The sequence below is a fragment of the Amia ocellicauda genome, chromosome 6 (genome assembly GCF_036373705.1).
Source record: "Amia ocellicauda isolate fAmiCal2 chromosome 6, fAmiCal2.hap1, whole genome shotgun sequence".
NCBI classification, from domain to species: domain Eukaryota; kingdom Metazoa; phylum Chordata; class Actinopteri; order Amiiformes; family Amiidae; genus Amia; species Amia ocellicauda.
Genome location: NC_089855.1, coordinates 29,521,925 through 29,544,082, shown reverse-complemented (window position 1 = coordinate 29,544,082; position 22,158 = coordinate 29,521,925). Strand labels below are relative to the sequence as shown.

General features: G+C 39.7%; 1 protein-coding gene across 3 annotated transcripts in view; it reads right to left on the bottom strand.

The window, feature by feature from the left end:
• ppp2r3b (protein phosphatase 2, regulatory subunit B'', beta) overlaps positions 1 to 22,158 on the bottom strand; it is a 29,197-nt gene that overhangs the window by 1,444 nt on the left and 5,595 nt on the right. The window contains exons 1-12 of one of the 3 annotated variants that reach the window (XM_066706806.1): positions 14,834 to 15,496; positions 11,635 to 11,820; positions 9,016 to 9,119; positions 8,423 to 8,525; positions 6,825 to 6,899; positions 5,982 to 6,068; positions 5,590 to 5,746; positions 4,830 to 4,878; positions 4,534 to 4,623; positions 3,868 to 4,043; positions 2,655 to 2,773; positions 2,460 to 2,566 (exon numbers count right to left, since the gene is read on the bottom strand). In XM_066706806.1, coding sequence (XP_066562903.1) covers positions 2,460 to 2,566; positions 2,655 to 2,773; positions 3,868 to 4,043; positions 4,534 to 4,623; positions 4,830 to 4,878; positions 5,590 to 5,746; positions 5,982 to 6,068; positions 6,825 to 6,899; positions 8,423 to 8,525; positions 9,016 to 9,119; positions 11,635 to 11,820; positions 14,834 to 14,980 — 1,400 coding nt within the window. In that variant the 5' untranslated portion in view covers positions 14,981 to 15,496. Of the gene's footprint in view, positions 1 to 2,459; positions 2,567 to 2,654; positions 2,774 to 3,867; positions 4,044 to 4,533; positions 4,624 to 4,829; positions 4,879 to 5,589; positions 5,747 to 5,981; positions 6,069 to 6,824; positions 6,900 to 8,422; positions 8,526 to 9,015; positions 9,120 to 11,634; positions 11,821 to 14,833; positions 15,497 to 22,158 lie in introns of those variants that run through there. The other 2 variants (XM_066706804.1, XM_066706805.1) reach the window with 2 other exon arrangements.

Genomic DNA, 22,158 nt, shown 5'->3' with positions numbered 1-22,158 from the left:
TATTCTTGTGTTGAGCATTGCATGTATTTCAGATCTATATTTCATCCCCCCCACTGTCGGTTCCTGTCCACCGAGCACATTCACAGAGAAGAGTAAGATGAAGACACCAGAGTCTCAACACAGGACAGTAGAAGGAATCAATGTACAGGGTTTTAAAGGACTAAGACACCCACACCAAATTCATTAGTGGACCCCCCCCCCCCACGCCCCACCTGTGTCTGTCTTACCTTCCAGCACAAAGCCTTTAGAAGTCAGAGGAGTCCCTACAATGGCCATGGGATAACTGTTAGTGGGGCTGACATCTCCCTTCCTCCTCTTTTATTGACCTAAAGAGCTGTCTGTGTCAGAGAACTAGCCAATACCAAAGCTATATTCCACTTCCTGAAACCCTGTAGGTCAAAATGATAACTCTCCCTGGTTATGTTTCTTTGAGCTACATTTCCACAATAAACCTGGGATTTCTGCAAGAATTCATATATATACAGTGAGGGGAAAAAAGTATTTGATCCCCTGCTGATTTTGTACGTTTGCCCACTGACAAAGAAATGATCAGTCTATAATTTTAATGGTAGGTGTATTTTAACAGTGAGAGACAGAATAACAACAAAAAAATCCAGAAAAACGCATTTCAAAAAAGTTATAAATTGATTTGCATGTTAATGAGGGAAATAAGTATTTGATCCCCTATCAATCAGCAAGATTTCTGGCTCCCAGGTGTCTTTTATACAGGTAACGAGCTGAGATTAGGAGCAGCTCCTAATCTCAGCTCGTTACCTGTATAAAAGACACCTGTCCACAGAAGCAATCAATCAATCAATCAGATTCCAAACTCTCCACCATGGCCGAGATCAAAGAGCTGTCCAAGGATGTCAGGGACAAGATTGTAGACCTACACAAGGCTGGAATGGGCTACAAGACCATCGCCAAGCAGCTTGGTGAGAAGGTGACAACAGTTGGTGCGATTATTCGCAAATGGAAGAAACACAAAATAACTGTCAGTCTCCCTCAGTCTGGGGCTCCATGCAAGATCTCACCTCGTGGAGTTTCAATGATCATGAGAACAGTGAGGAATCAGCCCAGAACTACACGGGAGGATCTTGTTAATGATCTCAAGGCAGCTGGGACCATAGTCACCAAGAAAACAATTGGTAACACACTACGCCGTGAAGGACTGAAATCCTGCAGCGCCCGCAAGGTCCCCCTGCTCAAGAAAGCACATGTACAGGCCCGTCTGAAGTTTGCCAACATCTGAATGATTCAGAGGAGAACTGGGTGAAAGTGTTGTGGTCAGATGAGACCAAAATCAAGCTCTTTGGCATCAACTCAACTCGCCGTTTTTGGAGGAGGAATGACCCCAAGAACACCATCCCCACCGTCAAACATGGAGGTGGAAACATTATGCTTTGGGGGTGTTTTTCTGCTAAGGGGACAGGACAACTGCACCGCATCAAAGGGACGATGGACGGGGCCATGTACCGTCAAATCTTGGGTGAGAACCTCCTTTCCTCAGCCAGGGCATTGAAAATGGGTCGTGGATGGGTATTCCAGCATGACAATGACCCAAAACACACAGCCAAGGCAACAAAGGAGTGGCTCAAGAAGAAGCACATTAAGGTCCTGGAGTGGCCTAGCCAGTCTCCAGACCTTAATCCCATAGAAAATCCGTGGAGGGAGCTGAAGGTTCGAGTTGCCAAACGTCAGCCTCGAAACCTTAATGACTTGGAGAGGATCTGCAAAGAGGAGTGGGACAAAATCCCTCCTGAGATGTGTGCAAACCTGGTGGCCAACTACAAGAAACGTCTGACCTCTGTGATTGCCAACAAGGGTTTTGCCACCAAGTACTAAGTCGAAGGGGTCAAATACTTATTTCCCTCATTAACATGCAAATCAATTTATAACTTTTTTGAAATGCGTTTTTCTGGATATTTTTGCTGTTATTCTGTCTCTCACTGTTAAAATACACCTACCATTAAAATTATAGACTGATCATTTCTTTGTCAGTGGGCAAACGTACAAAATCAGCAGGGCATAAAATACTTTTTTCCCCTCACTGTACACCTGTGGATGACGGGTACCCACAGAAAAGCCTCTTACGAAAAAGGCAGCTAGCACAGTATCCCAGTGATCTTCATTTCACTATTCAGCATCAGAAATTTTTAACACCTAGACATATCAGAGGGTAAAATCCCAGAGATGAATGGTATCATAATTGGACATCTGGTTAATTGTCATGTATAGTTCAGGCACATGTTCCTGCCGTTAGACTAATCTGGGGGTGTGAGAAAACTGAAGTCCATCAGAAAGGAGTTGCTTGAGGCACTCAGTACCGAATTACAAAGTGTGTGTGGATTTGAATGGCAGTTCGTACGTCTATTGCTTCAGATCCGACCCTGTTTGGTTCTGCATTCATGGACCCATCGCGAGCACCGAATCATCGGGCGCCACAGGTTTAATCTCACCCGTCGTTATACTGCTCATTGGCTGCCTCTTCCGCCACCAGGATATCGTACTCCTCCGCCGCATACTTCTCCCAGTCGGACATCTCCTGCCCCTCAGTCTCCGCGTCCTGGGGAGAGACGGCACAAGGTCACATCCCTGAGCTCCGTCCAGGCCGGGCCGGTCAGAAGGAAGCTCTGTAGACCAGCAGGCCTTACCCTCACCACTGAAAAGGGATCTTTCTGCTCGTGGTCCAGATACTTCTCGATGTTGAAAAAGGTGTCGAAGAACGTGTGCGACAGCTTGCATCTCTTCAGGTCATGGAGGGTGATCTTCCCTGCGCAGAGAGAGAGAGAGAGAGGAATAATTCAGCCGACAGAATCACCCAACTTGTCTCGGTCAGAGATGGTGTCTACGTGAACAAGAGGGGGCTGGAGGTCGATTAGCTGAATAAACCACCGTATAAGGGCAAAGGCCAACTGATGACGGACACTACAGAGAAGATGAAGCAATAAAAATGTTGCTTCAGGGGGCACAAGCAATATCAGCGGTCAACTGCGTAAATACACTTTTTTTTTTTTTGGTCGACAAAGCACTCTTCTCCTATCTCTGCTATCCTGTTGCTGTCGATTTTTAATATGACTAAAATCCTAATCACTAACCTCTCCAATGGATTAAATATGAACAAAAGGAGAAACTAAGTAACTAATGACAATAACTACCTATCCATGATCCTGTATAAATTAAATCAGCTGCATATCCATTGAGATCAATTCTCTGGCCTGGATCCTGTACCAGTCTGTACCAGTCTATACTGTAACTAAGCTCTACATTTCACATTTGGTCTCCCTTTTTGTCGAAAAACACCCAGACATCTTATTTCTTGCTCCCAAAGTTGACATGGCAAAAATAAAAGCATAGTATATTGCTAGTGAATATCTATGTAACAAGTATATGATGCAAAAAACAAACACAAAACATTCTATACAAATCCAACTGCAGACTGTGCAACAATTAATAATAAAGTACACACTTAGAAATATGTTTTACCCATCAGTCACCATGGTTATTTACTTATTTTCTTTATGTCCATGTTAAGCAACACTCTATGTAATAAGAAACCATCACTGTTAACATTTAAACTAAACAACTTCATTTGCCGTCAAGAATGAGGAACTACCAAGTGGGGGGGAAGAAAAGAAAAAGGAAAAACGAAACAAACAAGATAAAAGACAAAGGTTTGTCAGAGGACAGAAGAAAACGCTGCGTGTCTTTCATGAGATCCGACACAGGATGCGTTCAGACGTTCTCAGAATAACAAGAGTGGGATCAGATAAAATGGTGCGCTGGTCGGTGTGGGAATCGCTACGCCTCCAGTGGTTTCTCTGAGCACCAGTACACACGCAAAACATCAGGCTTATTGCCAAATACCTTCACTTTCTGGCTTGACGAGGTCCAGCATTTGGCAGAGACAGTCCTCGAAGGTCAGCGGCTCAATGGCCATGTTCTCCAGTTTCTGACACTGCTCCTCATAGAAGAACTCCAGCTCGTACATGGACAGCACCCCGTCTCCATCCAGGTCCATGCAGCGGAACCAGTACTCTATGCTGGGAGACAAAACCGGCCTGTGTGAACCAAGAGGGTCGACGCTGTGTCGCTCTGCCTGCAGTCTATTCAGATTTCAAAAAAACCTATGCCTGTGAACACAGGTTGCTTGAATCGCTAAAGCATAGCTCATTTCAGACTAGGGTTCATTTCATATTGGAAGGTTAACAGACGGCTTCTGACTGAAAAGTGTTGTGCTTCAACAATGATCTTTTTCTTCCCCTTTATCTCACAATCAAACTGACGCTGCCTCTTCCTATCATTTGCAGCTCTTCTGATGGGCTTTATCTCCAAGACTAATTTCACCAGACCGCAGCAAAAATCTTATCAAGTTGTGCCTTTTTAAGACGTAAAAAGGCAGTAGTTAAAACCAAATATTTAAAATGTATACTTTTCAGGACTTTGTTGATGGCAGTGTGTTTTACAGAAGCACAGTGATGAAAATGTCCCACTAGACAGCCTGCGTGCTCTTAACGGACGAGCATGTCGTACCTGGTGGCTGTTTTCTTGTCCTCTTCCGAAATCAGAAACCATACAAAATCTGCATAGCTCATTTTGCCTTCCTTACGTGATTTTCTGCCCCTAAAAAAAAAAAAAAAGGTTAGCTTTAGGCAACATTAACTGTGAAATTCAGTTTGTACAAGAAGTCATTTCAAAAAACAAAAACATATATAGTCTTATTGTGTACTTAATTTCATTTAGGAAGATGAAGATTAAAAAAAAAAAAAATCTAAATGCATGTTTTCTTTTACAATTAATATGAATATATGTATAATTAAATAAATTACCTGGTAACCGCTCCAGAGAATATTCTTTCGATCATTTTATGGGAGATTGCTGTGAGAAAAACACCACCAACAACAAAAACAACAGTGTTTATCGAGAACAGGAAACGGTGCTATACGACGCAGTGAAAATTGCTTACCAGTTAAAACTAAATTAGGTTACACATCGAATGTTTTTTCTCACAGGCACACATACATGAAAAAGCACTTGAAGTATGGCGATGTTTCTGCTCAGCCAAAAACATTCACACATTCTGGTACGGATTTTTTTGTACATTGCATTTCAATTTTTGACACCATCAACTGGGTACATATTTCTGCTTATGAAGTGGATACAATATTGATTTATTGACATCTAGTTGGTCTCTAAAAGCATTTAAAACAAACACACAAAACCCCCACACTGACCAACTTATTTTCTCTCCCTGACCAGATTTTGTATTTAATAATGACATCCACAGCCCAACCGAAACTAAAATCAATGCGACTGAATTAAGCAGGGTTTAAATAGAATACATTAATGTACACATTCTGCAAGTGTTCAATTCCTGATTCCTTATAATGGCACACAACCACTAAGTCTCAGACTGTGCTGCTGTGCAAAAGCCCTCACAGCCAAGTCCCCTAAATGGATTTTTACAGTTAATCAAACCCTGCATGAGTATGATCCTTATGGGTCAAATGAAACTGCGATAAAACACTGGAGATGTACTACATACTGCAATTATTCCACCCTATTTAACCTCAGGCCGAGTCATAGTACCATGGTCATTGTGTCGGGCCAGGTCCTTCTGATCAATGTAGAGATCGTGGTCAGTGTCCAGTTCCCAGAATTTACAGTAGATGACGTAGAAATGCTCATAGGAGAAATACTCTGTGAGCTGGTTGACATCCTCCTCCTCCTCCAATAACGCCACATTCTGTTAAAGGATCATGGGAAATAAATGTGGTAACATAATCCGGCAAAACTAACTGCTTAAAACTGCAGGACAACACCGCTTCCATGTGATCACTTTTTACCCTGCATTGTGTGCACACTGATATACACACTGGCCTGGTTTACAGATAATTTAATCAAAACAGACTTTTTCACTAAACGAGGGCTGCATAAAAGGTAAAGTTAACTAGCTAAAAACCACTACAATGTTTACATACCTGAAGAAAACTGCTTTTCCTGAGTTCTGAACAGGTAATTTTCCCCGTCCAGGATCGGTTTACATTATAATATATCCTCTGAATAACCTGTCAACAAAAAGAAAAGAAGAATTGCAGGAAATGCAATTAAAATATTTTTCAAAACTCTGATTGTATATTTCTACAGTTCAGATACCTGAGTTCATATCCTGAGCCATACAATTCCTCGACTTCATACATTTACATGGATTTTATGCTTACTGGAAACTATAAACCTTGGTGCCAGAACTCACACAGGCACTCAGACCTCATATAATTATCCTATTTTCCTCATGCAAGATATTCATCTCTTCATAGAAGTTTAGTCATATCATTATTATTTACACCCGTCTAACTTACAGGCAGGAGTAACCGGACATTGTATATTTAATAAAATTAAAAAATTAAAAAGGCACCTTGATTTTGTAACCCAGGTTTAATTTGCTGATTAAACAGACTGTTCAGAGCTGCGTGATCTCTGAATGCTGTGTGCTCAGAACAGAAGTGAAACCCAAAGAGCAGATACACGATCCTGATAACATCACAAGTACAGTAACTGACTGATGGTTCTTGGAAGTTTGATGATTGGGATTTATTATTCATATAAGTTACACTTTTGTTTTCCTTCCCAATATACATATTTGAGTAATGTTTCAACTAATTTTTGTTACAAAGGCTAATATACATGTAATAATTTGTGTCAGAACATTACCACTGCAAAAATATCACAGGGCATATGAATGATTACAAATGGTGCAAACTACTCACAGACGTGTGTAATCAATTACTAATGGGTGGGAGGGAGATGTTTTTATACCAACTTACTGTTGTAATGTAACGAGAGTGGAAATCTGATGCCTCCCTTAGAAATCTGAGTCCGGTATGTGTGTTGACCACATCCTGGGAAGAAACAAAGAGAACACACAAGGAATTGACAATCTTAATAGGGGTTCTTTCATTTCCTCCCAATTCTACATAATAAACTCAGTAGCATTCATTACTTTCATTTACAGGCATGAGAAAATCAAAGCCAACACTTAATAAAATCTAAAAAGTTTCTGTACTTCAAAATGTTATTATTAGAAAAAAAAAATGTACACTATGACACAGGGAAGAACCCACAACAAGGGTGACTAAAGTATATTGGGCAGTTAAATTTAAGACACATGTGGGCCAGGAATTTCACCAGTTTCATCCTATAACAGAAGACGACTATAGGGTAAATCAGATCCCCTTGAACACTTCAAGAGCATAATTGGTGCACCCGATGTCAGGAGGGACTTATTTTCCATGCATCAATTTTAAATGGAAGCTTTTATGTGGTGGGCTTCTTTTTTTTTCTTTTAAATTTATTTAATATATATGGGTAATGAAACCCAAGCTTGACAGTTTAGCACGTGCCCGCATATGTGGCAATAAAATTAAAGTGTTATTTTCAGATGAACACAATGCTCCTTGACCCTTCCGTTGTGAAATTAAATAATAGAAAAACACATAAATCACTCTCCTTATGAATCCACAGGGAAAGTCAAATCTACTCCACAGCAATCCTTATTTCATTCATCAAAACAGTCAACTCAATTGCCAAACCCACACAATACAAATTAAACGGCGGATGCCAAAACGCATCTCTTCTACAAACTAACTTGTGCACTCAGCCTGGCCTGTTGTGCTTGCCCTGCATACAAATGACAAATTCCTCAAGGCTCACAATGAGCTGTACGGGGGAAAAGGCAAATACAGCAAATCACGGTCAACACTGAGCACACGCTGAACACTTGCTATGAAAGGCCCATGGTTCAGTTCTGGATTTTAAAAACAAAAAGATGCTATACACTATGATCCCCTATGGTCCTCTGAGGTACAAAGCTTGACCTTGTTTAGTTTGCAGCGAAAAAAAATGTGCAAAAATGATTCTAGAACAATACTATGAAAATCAAAACTTACTCACTAACGTATATTACAATTGGTCAAAGCAGTTGTTTCAATTGTATTAAAAGCTTTATACCCTGAAACTATTTCAGCTGTTAGAAAACATGAATTTAATTTAACATCTGAACATATGCAGAAATAAACATATAAACCAATCTCTTAAAAGGTTTGTTGTCTAAATATTGAAGTTGAAAGTGTGCGTGGTGGGGAGGGGACGGTACCCAGCAGCAATGTTATCTAACATGATCTCAACTACCTGAAATTATATTAAATTCAAAATGAGGAGTCTTGATTTGGAATGGATGTATATTCTACTTTTTTAACATCACCAGCTTGCATAAATGTTTTAAACATCCTAAACATTTTATAGAACCCTCTGTGAGACAGCACCCCCCATCCCCCCACCTTTCCCAAACCTCGAGATGCTTTCATGTCAGTATCTTGCATTAGTGTTTCTACCCTGCAGTTCTCGATTAGGAATGCCAGTATACCTGCAGGAATGGAATAAAGTCCTCTTGTTCCAGATAATTACAGCCAGGCTTGGCCAAAAGGTGAACAAATTTAGATGCGTCATCATGGCAGGTCTGCAATGTTCTGTAAAGCAATAACAGATGGTTAAGGAACTTCTCTTTGATGAAGTTAGAGATTAATTTGAAACTTGGCAGAGCAGATTTATGCAGTAGGAAATTAGAATTCTACTGTCCCTTATGAATCGTCTAGTTCCACCCCAAGTCATTTTCTGCTTTCAAATTAAAGGACTAATCAAATAATGGACTGTTTCAACAGCTCTATGATGACTTACCAGCAACCAAACATTCAAAAGGCCTTGCATCTTAAGAGAACTTTCTAAAAATGAAAAAGAACTGCGGGCTTCATGTCAAACACATCAATAAACACAAGATTTTTTTAATTTTTATGTCTTCATTTAAATTGAAAAAGAATAATGGAAAATAGAATGTGTAAATAGAATGTGAAGAGATGTGTTCTTTATTTTGTGATGACTTTTTCTTTTCATTCAAAAGGAATCTAAATGGGGGGTGGGACAGAAATGTCTGAGGTCCCATACAAACCACTATTGTCTTACTTTCTCCACATTGCAATGAATTTGTGAACAGACACAAATCCTGTTCTGTCTCCACCAGCAGCGCAGAACAATGGGGCTTTCCAGTAGAGTGGACACTCGCAGGCCTGGGAAGACAAAAAACGTTTTAATGAGGAATCTACAGATCTGTTCCTCTGCCGAGTTAACACCACTGCTAACTCTCTGGGGCAACGTCCACACTACTCACACACAAGCTATAAAAAGGCATTACAAAGTCCTCTCATTTAATTTACAACCCTCATATTGCTTGTACATTTGCTTTTTATATACAACGTGTGTGCTCTTAATGACTGACCAGATATAAAGAACTCTGCAAAACTGAGTACGGGCAGGCCCTAAAATCGTGAAAAATATCCACAGACGGAAAACACAGACTTGCAAAAACGTATCTGTCTCTATATATAGCACCTATATAAACCAATACACACACATCTGCATGCCTACCTGACATGTATACCTTTGTGTGCACTTTGGTCAAGTGTTTGCTACTTTGTTTCCGGTGTCATGTTGACAACATTTCACATTCATCTCAGCTACTTGAGAGACAGAGTCTGTTGTCTGACAGTCAAAGTGTCTTTGAGAATGATCAAGGTAAAAGTGGTTTCTCATAAAAACAGGTAACCTTAGTAGTTTGTACAAAGAAGACACTTAAGGTCAGGATTATCAGACAACTCTCATGGTGGAGAATGCTTTGTGGGCTGGTAAAATAAAAACAAACAAAAAAACACTTGCAAAATAACGACTTAATTATTTGTCACACTACTGTGAATAATGTAATGTACTCTTGCAAAATAAGTTGCAGTGCAAAGAAACCTAGGTTGTAGGTGTCCAGCCATCTTCACTATGGAGAGAATGGGGGTGTTTACAATTACCTTTGTCTGTGAGAAGAAATTAGGCTCGACTTTTAATAATTTAAAGTCTTTAATAAAATCAAGTGTTCCAAGTCTAAATCATCATATAAGCAAAGTGTCTTGGTGTACTTTAAGGTAGACCTGAAAATAATTTAAAATACCAGTCAGGAATCCTGTCAGAGGCAACAACTGAGCAGCAGAGCCTGAGAGAGCTGTCGGACGAATGTTCAAGTAGAGAGCAGGGATTCATTTTTTTCTAATCCATGGAAATTAAAATGGAGGAGGAAACAGGAAAGGTGTGACTGGCTAGATGAAGTATACAGTTAGAACAGGTAGCATCTATTTGGAGAAAAGGGAAATGCTGGCCATTAGGGATATAGTTTTAATGGCAGAGACCTTTCCCTATGCAAAATTATCAGAGCAGTGACTTGTAGGTGGCAACAGAAAAATATGAACCAAGAGGTCAGGTGTTGCTGACCCTATGGCTTTTCAATTGCTTGATGCCTGACAATCACACGGGGAAGGCTAAAATTATGAATAAATAAAAAACGGATTGAGGAAAATGGGCTCATTAGCACAAATAAGGCAGCAACTTACCAGCTGGATAAGGCCAGAACTAAAGAGTATGCGCCATGCATGTAGCACATGGCAGCTGATTATTGTTTATTCAGTATGTGCATCTGACCCCACTGCCCCTCCCCCTCCCCCCAAACACCAGACAACTCTTTCAAGGCACACAAGAAAATCAGGTGACTGTCATGAAAGGATGAGCTATGAGAAACGTTGAGTGGGCGACACAGAAACTCCTTCCAAACCATTCCCTATCTGCTGCTGCTGTGGTACCTGATCTTCTTCTAAATGTCAAAGCTTCTAAATGTCAAAGCTGATAAGATGCCCACTGCAACAAGCAGGATTACTGGCATGCATACAGACATGCCTGCACTTATATAATAGTCACTTTTGGTGAGGTAAGGTGAAAGCTGATTTTGCATATGAAAAATGTCAACGGTTCTGGTCTGCTATAAAAATCAGTATTTAGAAGTGCACAAAATACTGTTCTTTGTCTACACTAATAGCATGCATATTTAAACCCTACAAAACTGGTGTGGGCCGTTTCTCGTTTTGTTGCATTTTATTTTGATTTAAATGATGCAGAAGCCCTTTTAACCTGATTTATGGGAGAGATTCCACACAGGACGATTTAGCAGATTCCCTGCCGAGATGTCGGCAAGTTGCTGTCAACCTGTTCTCAGCGCTGAGAAGAGGTACCATGAAAAAGAGCAGCGTGTTGGAAGAGGAGATTGAAAAACGCACAACTCTTCTTGGAAATGACAGCCACTGTGACTCGGGAGTCCGTGGATTTGGACAATAATGAGGAAGACATGAATAGACCCTGCCCAAGTGATTTAATTAAATTAGTTGCCTTATTTGATTAAGAGCATTTTTCTGATGCATGTGTTGCGGTGTAAATTATTTTTAATAAAGGTAATAAAGGCTCATGTTGTATGTGGAGAAGACTGCGTAATTACATTCATAAAAGAGAAAATAAAAAAATGTTTTTATACAGTCAGCACCTCCAGAGGAATCTGAATCTTTCATCTTCTGTTGCATGTGACCTGATTTGTGCTCTAGGCACCACCATCTTATCTCAGATTTGTACAAGTAATTTGTCTAATTTAATTCAAGTGATAAAGACCTGGATGTGTATTTACTGGGTGGCAGGATACGGCAAGTTATAAACCTCACTCACTTTGGCTACCTTCCCCATGTCTTCAATAGTGGCCCTCTCATTGGGGAACTGTGAAAAGGCCTTCTCGATCCTCGAAATGAGAGTGTCGACGTTGAGATTGGCTTTGGGCCGTCCACGTGGGAAGAAAAACTTGGGAATGCTTTCACTTAAAGCTGGTGTTATGGGCTCTTCTTTCTTTACCTGAGCCTGAAAGGAAAATACATCAACACAGTTAGAGATGTTGATCAGGATTACATTCATACAAAACTACCATTTGTGTTACTAAAAGCTTTCCTGCAAAATTAAAATATCAAAACACACTCAAAACTCAGCTATAGTGTGCAAACTTTCTGCCAGTGGGAGTCAGGTTGTGCCACTGACCCCCCATATTCTGACCATGACTGATGCAAACAGCCACCATTTCTGACAAGACAAGTCAAGACATTACTACACAAATGTTCCATTAATTTTATTTTCAAATATAAGACATAACTATTAGCAAGCTATTCTCATATGAAAGCAAAGACACATCATCATAAAGCATGGAGAGGTGCAGGAAACCATCATACAAACCAGAAAAGTGCAGGCATGCTAAAACCATTTGAAAACTAATACTTTACCAGATTACCATAGACAATTTTTGGTATCTTTTTTAGAAAAATCTTTAATCCATATATATTAGATAGCTATTCAAATACAGAGAGGATTGTATATTCTACAGACAACTGTAAGTGACTTAAATCAGAATTTATGAATAAAATATAGTCCAAAATATTGATGGTCCGTTTAATATTCTAACGTTTTACAAAGCACTTCAAAGTGCGGGTTACGATGAGGTTTCGATAGTGGACACTTCAGAGCATAAAAGAAGACTACTTCAAAGACTACTCTCCTGGCATTTAGCCCGAATGGTCTCTGCGATCAGGGAAGATGCAGGCGGAACAGACTGGCTTGCGGACACAGGAGAGGAAATCCTGCTGCAGTGAGCAAGCTACCTGCTGTGGTTTCCGCTCGAGAACTGAAGGATTATCAATGATGCTGTGCTCTTCTGAGGACAATCAGGGATGGTCTTTAAGCAGTAGCACACTAAGCTGCTTGGGCTCTGGGTACACACACGCCACTACCTCCAGGATGATGATATTAATATTAATAACTTGCTGGACCATCATGGAACGGTCCTAGGACACACTGTGTACTACACATGCCGAGTTCTGGGTTGAAATCCATCAGGACATAAAAGATTCGAGACCTCAACCAACACTGACCTCCACATGTGTCATACGAAATTTTGAAATGTAGGGTGTTGCATTTAATAAAAATAAACAATCAAATCTAACAAATATCTGATGTCATTTGAATTGATTAAAGACCTTTATTATTATTATATATTATTACATAACTGACTGCACCCATCTCTAATGCATTATTCCATTGTTCCATACAATGTTCAAGTTTTTCCTTTGTCCCTTAACAATGGATGAGTACCTCCAAAGGGAGATGGTATGTCTAACAGGTGCCCTTGAAGACCGAATGTGAACATCCTCAATTCCTGAAGCGTTTACTGAAGGTGTGATGGTACTAATAGTTTAAGATAGTGTTGTATTCATGGGGGATAAGATCTACACTCTGGTAACTTATTGTAACTTAAAACCTTATGTATTTTCAACAGCAGTTATACAATACCAAGTCTATACATTATCATATAGCAGAACACATGAACAGAATGAGGACTGAGCCAAGGAACCGCAAAATACTTTTCTGGCCATTACTTGGTCAGACACTTAATGAAGGAGTTTTCCCATAAGACGAGGTTTCAATATGTAGAGGTAACATAACCCTGTAAAGTACACCTCCCATGAATGTGGTATGCTTTTAAATGTATTTCACAAACCGCAGATACCGTTACTACAAAGATGGGTATTATATATCATGGCAGCCGTCCAAAAGTTACAAAAACAAAGAGCACAATATCAGCCTTTAAGCAGCAAAGCACAGATCACCTGTGACTTGCAAAAACAATGTAAGGGGTCGGATGACAAAGCCCACACATCAGCTACTGTCTGGTGAAGTCGCAATTCGCTTCACCGGCAGCCAAACTAAGACACGTGAAAGAGTGTGAAGTGCGCAGCGCAACAGTGAAAGATACAGCCCCTGGGTGAAGTAAAAGCATTTACTAATGGAAAGCTTACGTATAGTTGAGAACTTTAGAAGATACAGACTTCACCGCTGTATTCCAAACCAACACACAAAGAAAAGGAAAGTGAAAAGGGACACAAAACAAGTTGGAAAAGGGTTGTGTACGGCAGTGCATTTGGCAATAACTGAGCCTGGTCCATGTAGACCTTCAACATAGAAAAATAAGAATTCAGTGAGAGAAAGGAAGTATGGGATAGTGGTTGTGCATGGCTGGGTGATCAGGGGGAAAGACTGATGTGGCCTAAGTTCAAAACTGAATATTGGTTTAAAATAAGTGCTTATAAAGAAGATTGCTACCATAGAGTGTATGTAGAGAATGGGTTTCAATAACTCTGAATGCTGTATTTACTTTCAATACAGCACTGCCTTTCATTTCATTTTATTGTAGTATTTACCTTACAGTAGTGCCTATATAATATACACACACTGTTGTAATGCATAGATATATATATATATATATATATATATATATACACATACACACACTATTAGAGGTCAAATTTATAGATACCAACTTCATATTCAATGAGGTTGCCTACTAGAAAAGGAAAACAACTGAAAAAAAAAAAACATTAAAAATGGAGACATTTAAGAACTCTTTAAACATGTCTCAAAATGACCCTTGAAATAGGATGGATCTGCGAATTCGAAGCAGCAACAGGAAAATGACAATTGTTGCTCCTCTGCCTTCTTCACCAGCCTCTCTCATGTCTATAAAAGGGAATACACATCCCCTGCAATGGAGGATAGCCTTCTTCATGGGCTATCCGGGGTAGTTCACCTTGCCCCGGTCCCGAACTCAGCCACCGGACAGCCTCGCTCTCAGCAAGACATGGAAGGACAGGTCAACGATCACTGCCTCTTTTTTGAATTGGTCTTTTACTTCACAAGTGAAAAGAATAAATAATAATAACACAATACTCCAATCACCATCAATGCACAGAAACTAAAAGCCAGACATGTGCTCAGGCGATATCAGCCCCTCGACAGAACCCAAGAAAATTGAATAACTGAAACAACCTGCCTGGACTTGTTGGAAAGCCTTCAGTCTCTTCTTGAAGCGGGACGGCAGAACAAAATCGCAGCCCCGAGCCAGCAGCGCCAGCTCCTTCCGGAGGTCAGGGTCCTGCCGCAGAGAGATGTCCTTCATCCTCATAATGTCCGATCTCATAGAGCCTCTGTCGGCTGACTCTCCCCGTGCACTCCCAGTAAACACGGCTCTAATCTGAGGTATCTGCGCCGGCAGCCCAGCTTGCGTGGTTCTTTTTCTTTTTTCTTATCAGGCTTTAGCCACTTAACTGTGGGGAGCAGCTGTGCTTTTTTACTTCTGCAATGTTCCACACGCCAGCTCTGCCTCAGCCTGTTGCCCCATACATCGAAGAGACAAAGTTGGCTGCAATCAGAAAGTCCTATCCTGAAAAGTCACCAGGGAGATAGAGTGGGGGCAGCTGGAGAGGGTGGTGGTGGCGGTGGGGCGAGGGAGGGGTTGTGGAGTTGCCCTTTCCAGCTTGCATTCCACAGCGCACTTAGAAGGTTATGTAAAGAAACAAACCTGTTATGAAGCTCTCTGATATGAGATCCAACAAACTCTTGGGATGCAGCAGAATGCCAAGATTACAGCGGGTACTGGCTTTTTCTGGACACCCCCCACCTCAACTAATTTCCTTCTGTCACAAACTACTCAAGCTGTCCTGTTTGACTGAAGCACCCAGCTGGAGAGTAGAGGTTCACTGCATGTCCCCTTAAAGCTCTCTACAGTGTTTTTTTTCCTACCTTAAGAGCCACCAGTAAACCATTTGTTGGCAATTCCTTTTTTCACTTGCGTAGTATTGAAAATGTGTGCCAGAAGAAACCCAGCAGCAGCTCAGATCCTGGCAAACAAATCAAAAAATCAAGTAGGTATATAATAGCGCAAAGGAGCAAGAATAATGTCATAATTTTGTTTCTGTCTGAACTGGCTTATATTGTACAGTAGGAGAAACATTATGCAAGATAAAGAAGGGGGAGGGGTGGGGGGATGGAAAAAAAAGAAAGAGCGGAAACTGAAGAAATCTTCACTGTCATTTTTAAAATTTCGTTATGCTTTTTACTGCTTCCAGACATGTCATCCCTTATTATCAATGATAATAGCCGGTCAGTGGTATGAGGATGCATAGTATTCAAAGAATGGTGGCTTAACCAGTTGGGGACTATTAAAAGCATGCATGTACTGTTTGGGCAACCTAAGAAACAAGATCTACAGAAACAAGTTTATCTTTAGAACCCGCAAACATCCGTTCCCCGACTGACGGCAATTACAACAATTCCCAGCAAACGTGCTGATCCAAAGCACCCACAACATGAAGCAAAAAAGAACAGCTGAAAATGCTTTTTTTATTCACATCTCCTATTAATATGTACTGTACAGACTTCGACAACAACAACTGACCAGGAATGAAAGCAAACGTTGAGCGTATTACCATGCGAAACCATTATGCTCTGGATCCCAATTCAAAATAGAATACACCCAGGCTTAATTATATGTATTTATAGACCAAAGATCAGAAAGATATGACAAGTAGATTCTTCCATTAATTTTTATTGGAATTCCACATCCTGTTATCTGGCAATAACAGGATCCTGTACAGTTTTGATAAGCTTTACAAAAGCAGTATATCAATGCCCCTGACCCCTGGGGTTATACTAAATACTATGGCAGTCAAATTGTACCAGTCAATATAATATGAGGCCAACACAGGTCCAGAGTAAATCAAGCAACAAAAGTGTGAAACTGTAGTTTTTTCCAGTTCCTGTATGATTATTTTCTGGTCACCACCCCGATCCTGGCAAGATAATTATACCAGGGGGAATCCAAATCAATTCTCATTCTTAAATACAGTTCACTCTAGTATAGTTAGTCTTTGTTTTACCATAGGATAATCTAGTTTTTGTATAACGAATCAACCACACAAAGATCTTACAGTTTAGTTTTTTTAACAGTGTTAGCTGGTACTGACAAAGAGAGAAATGCAGCTGTCAGTTGGAAAAACTGACATGTACCAAAGCAACTGTACAGCTCTTTTTACATAATATCCAGTCAAAACACACATACAGGCAAATGCGATACAATATCCACGGAGCGAGAACAAAACTTGAGCAGGAGTGAAAATATGTTGAAAGGAATTGAAAGTTCAAACAGGTTAACAGTGAGTATAGTTTTCACACCAGCTACATAAAAGAACACTAGGGCCAACACTTAAGATGCCATTGTGGCTAAATGCAGATCCTTGAAGAGCTTCAATTTACAAGCTTACACTACAAAGTTATGTGATCACTATCAAGGAAACAAAGGTGGGAGAAATAATTAAATTAGCATGTAAACACAAAAAGTCATTAATCTATTTTTAAGAAACACATTTATAAACTAAACAACTGTACCAGGTGTCATCTTATGTTTACCCGATAATAAGATCAGTTAGTATGGCCTTCAGGTTTTTCCTTCCAGGTCAAGGGAAACAATCTTAATTTTAGTAGTGTTATTTCAAGAGCTAAGATGTCAAAACGGTGGTCAATTAATTTAAAGGAACAACAATCCAATGGCTAGGACAATGCTATAATTACTTGATCCTGTTATTCAATGACAAGTATTGCATTACCTAGCGTTCAACAGGCGGCTAGAACATGTCCCCATTCGTCAATTCGAAGAAATTGTATGACTGGTAGAGGCAGCAGGGTTAATATTTGTCATTAAGGAGAGAGAGTACAGGGCTTGAAGGACAAATACACTGCATCAGTCCCCTGTGAGGGCATTAATGAATTCCCCATTCAGAGAAACAACCTTCTCCAGATCATCTCCCTATAATTTATGAAAGACAAAGGCAGTGAACACACAGTCACAAAATTAAAGTGACCTATTGTGCAATCTGGGGTGCCCACTTTTGTAACGTTGTGTGCTCTGGGGTGTTAGGTAGGTGCAGACAATCCTACCAAACAGTTCACTTCAATAAAAGTGTAGTAAGACTTGGTGACAATTTTAAGCAATTTACCCACATAAGCAATACTATGTGTTACCAAACCTTATGTCTACAATTACAAAGCAAATTTCTCTTCCATTCCCAATCCAGGGTTTATTATAATTAGTCTGTTCAATTAAAAACTCAAATTACAAAACAACTCATTCCACACCATCATTCAGTACATTTGGCCCTTGCTGTTAGATCTCGAGTCATCCTCTGTTTCAATGTTCACCATTACATGTTTTATCCGTTTCTCCGATTTCCCCACCTGCCCCCCCTTCCAATAAATATGCCCTGTCACTAGATGTAGCAATCCATGTTGCAGCATACTGGAAGGCTGTTAGCAATTGCAGATTATCATCTACAAATGCTTGACTACCTGAGGACAAACTCTGTAAAAATAAAACAGTGGTCCAGATGAAGAGGAAAATTGCAAAGCATCTTACTCCCTCACATTTAAATTTCATTTTATGTCCTGCAATGTAATTTTGTATGGATTATTGCAAATCTTTGTAGATTAGACTTCAAAGATGTGTGCAATTTCAAAACAACATGGTAAGCTACATATTGCAGTTTGGGGACAGTTTAGATGTTAACTAGTGCAGCTGCGTTGCGTAACGGCTGTTATGAAAGCATTTTATGAAAGAGTTTATGAAAATATTCTCGAACAAGATAACTCAAAGAAAGGTTTGAAAACATTAAATGCGTAACACGTAAAATTGGTTATAAAGGAAGTTGACCAGACACCGCACTATCATTTGGAAATACCTCATATTCATCCTGAGACCACACATACATCCTATAGAGGAAAATTAGGTTTATATTTTGAAGCTGCATTTTAGCTTACCAATGCAGTAATATCTTCGGCATCACAGACCATTTTTGTTAATGAATCTGTATGCGGGAATCCAGAAAGTGGGTTAATTAGGCTGTTTGCCAGGGATGGGTAGAGGGGAGGTCACTCTCGCTCAGTGGAGGCGTTTGCATGGAAGAGTGTTTTTCTCCAGACATACGGCTGTAGGAGTCAGGAAATGCATTGCTACACAGTTCTTAGGAAGAGAAAAGGACAGTACTAATGCCAATTCACAGTAATATGTAGGATGGGATATTAAAATGTCCCAGTCTGCATCACCACTCTCCCCCAAAGCCTAGCCATTCACTAGAAGCAAACCCTTTTGCTGGTCTAGGAGAGATTCTTAATCTTTTTCTTCATAAAACATACCATCAAACCTAATTGCCACGACTCTCTTGCAGTGTGGCAGAAGAGGTTGCGACTACACGGACCAAGATTGCAGAGCTCAGAAAATGTGTATATCTTGCGGTCTTGCAGCAGGCAAAAGCTGGCACCATGACGTATTAACCAAGTCATATTTTGCCAGTGCTATCTAGGTCTATTTCCTGAGATACTAAAACATACAACCAAACAAACAAACAAACATGGTCTAATATGAAGTGAAATGCTATTAGCAACATTTTGAAGATCACACCAATGTTCCATAACATGCAAAGTGATTCAAAACCTGGCACGGATTTATTTTCTACAATTGTTTTATTTTTTATTTCTTCAAAGAAATACTTAATGAAACAATGAAGAGAAGGGTCAAGAAGTAGCCACTAAAACTGCAGGAGACTCTTCTTGTCCAAGTTTTTTTAACCAATGGATTATTAAAAAAAAAAAACATTGTACAATTCCTCTGTCAATCAAAAGGCAAGCTGATTCACTTTGGAGGATGAAAATGACCTCATCGGCTGAAAGGTTAGAAGGCCAGAGATGCTGAAAAGCCTTGGAAAATACAATATAACAATAACAATTACCCTACATTAAATACCTGCACTTCGGGTTAGTTTATGTAGTTTAACAAAACAAGAAAATTACATCAATGTAATTGAATTGTAATTGTATGTGCATAGACATATTATGGTTAAAAAACATTTAAACAATAGGTCTACATCTTCAAAAGGACACCCTGACCTCCGAGTTATGAGCTTCATGAACTTGAGTTTAATAATTTCCTGTCAAATTACAGCTAAAGCCCAGAAAATAATGAATTTGTTTTTTAACGGCATAAACAGATCAACAGATCTTTGGTACACATCTCTTCTTAGTGCACTCTTACCGACACACATTTTTCCCAAGGTTATAGTACCTATTTCTATATTTCATGGGTGTTCTGAGCATATGTCAAAAATAGACTGTCCCCAGCATCGCACAGAAGATCCTCCATTGTTCTACTGACAATTAACAGTGTGTAACCCTGAAGTAGTTTATTAGTGCACTGTGGGCAAACCTAATAGATGTTTACTGTAGAGCCCTAGCTCTTTTCTGCCTAGTTAATTCCAGTAGAAGAGAACGAATGCTATCTTTATCGGTGTCTTGTGTCAAAGTGAGACCAGTTGTCCCAAGCTGCATCAGTGTGACGTTAATTGAATTTTTTACTAATCCTTTGAAGAATGCGTTTGTATTCAGGAATTTCTTTAGCTTTCTTAAAATAGAGCATTACTTGATGCGTGGATCAGAACTGCTTTAATACATTGTGACATATTGCAGGCACATGCCCCTTACGTCACTCAAGAAAATATGCGGAGGGCAGCAGTTGTTCATTTACTGTACAGCAACCGGGGGTGGCCGAAGATTCCAGAACAGACAGAGGAAAAGCCTCCTCACACATATGACACCTCTATGCTTACAGAGAGAAAAACACATTCAACAGAAGTGAAACGACCAAAACACAGAACGTACAGACTGCTTTTAATAAAAAAATAATGATAATAATAAAAAGGGTTCCTGGTTTATGATGCTGGACACGTGCGCTTTAAAGTGGTGTTTTTATTACTACAAAATCCACCATCAGCAATTAGGTTTTACTTTTACACTGTGTCTGCATACTTTTTTCTGCTCCTTTCTCCATGCCACTTTGGTAAAATATTCATCCTGACTTAATATTGTAAACCTGGGGAATGACAAAGTCATGCAGCCTATTATTTCAACCTCGTATACTAATTTTGGCACTAAAAGCTCAGTATGCGGACTGTAGGACTTGTGACAGCCAGAGACAAGACATACAGTATATGGTAATATGGTTTGGTTGTATCTATTCCACACTGCAAATATGTATTGCTGTTAATATGGTTCGGAATAATGCCCAAACTCAAGGACCCCTACCCAAATGTCTTTATCCATATATTTAAGTAGTAGCCTAGATATACACCATACTCTCTTCCATGGAGCATGTAGCCCAGTCAAGTAATATACTGTTCTTCTAAATTTTTTCAGAATTAATTATGGAGAATAAAATACATTTATTTTGACATGTTTCTGTGAAGAATATTTCACCCAAGTTAACACTACTGTGCTTTCAGATCTGTGTTGTACATGTTAGTGCTAGACATTTAACTCAATCTCTCCTGTGACTAATGGTGTTGCAGATTAGAGACAAAGGCTGATTGGGAGTGAGTGTTGGGACTGAGTGGAATTCATGGGAAAACCATTTAGCCACTCTTCTTGGAACAAGGTGCCTTTCGAGCTGAAAATGTTCATAGGGGCCCTCTCTGAAAACATAGGGTGGTAAATGCAACCAACAATGCAATGTAATATAATTTGATATTTCTTTCTTTATGGTGGAGGGGGGTGAATCAGATAGATATTTCCAAGATATTTCCAAGAGCTTCAGGCAAAACTTAAAGCCTGCTCTGTGGATACTCACAAATCATGTAGGATAAAAACACATGAATGCATTAATGTAATCTCAGGTCTTCTTGGGGGTGGGGGTGGGGGTGGAGGGCAGTCTTGATTATGATGGATTGATATCCCTACCAGAGAATTAATACAAAATAAAATATTTCAGCAGGTTAAAATGTAAACTATAGGTTGTGTGTGTGTATTTTAATATAAATAATTACCAAGGCCATAAAGATTTTTCGGGATCACAACAGCATTCAGCGAATGTACATAGAATGCCAAAACAAATCAAATCCATTCCAGTTTAAAAAAACAGATTCAAGCATCATGTGTACCATCCAAAGAGCAAACAGGGTAGATATGCTCAGCAAGATCTGTAGAGAAATGATTTTTGCTTTTAGGTACACCAGGGATGTCTCCATGACATTGCACTGATGTCTGACATGTCAACATGTTAAGGCTATGGATGACTGGTGGATGCAGCTGTCACTACCATTCAGTGTCATCACATTTTAAATGATTGCATTGCGGAAGGTCTTTTTTGCTTCAACCTAGAAGGCAACCAATCAGCTTAATCAGTCCAAAACGGTAGCAGATTACTCAACTGGGTCGTTCCTTATTTGTTTAGGATTCAAGACCGAACTAAAGAATCCAATGAATTACAAATCACATTAC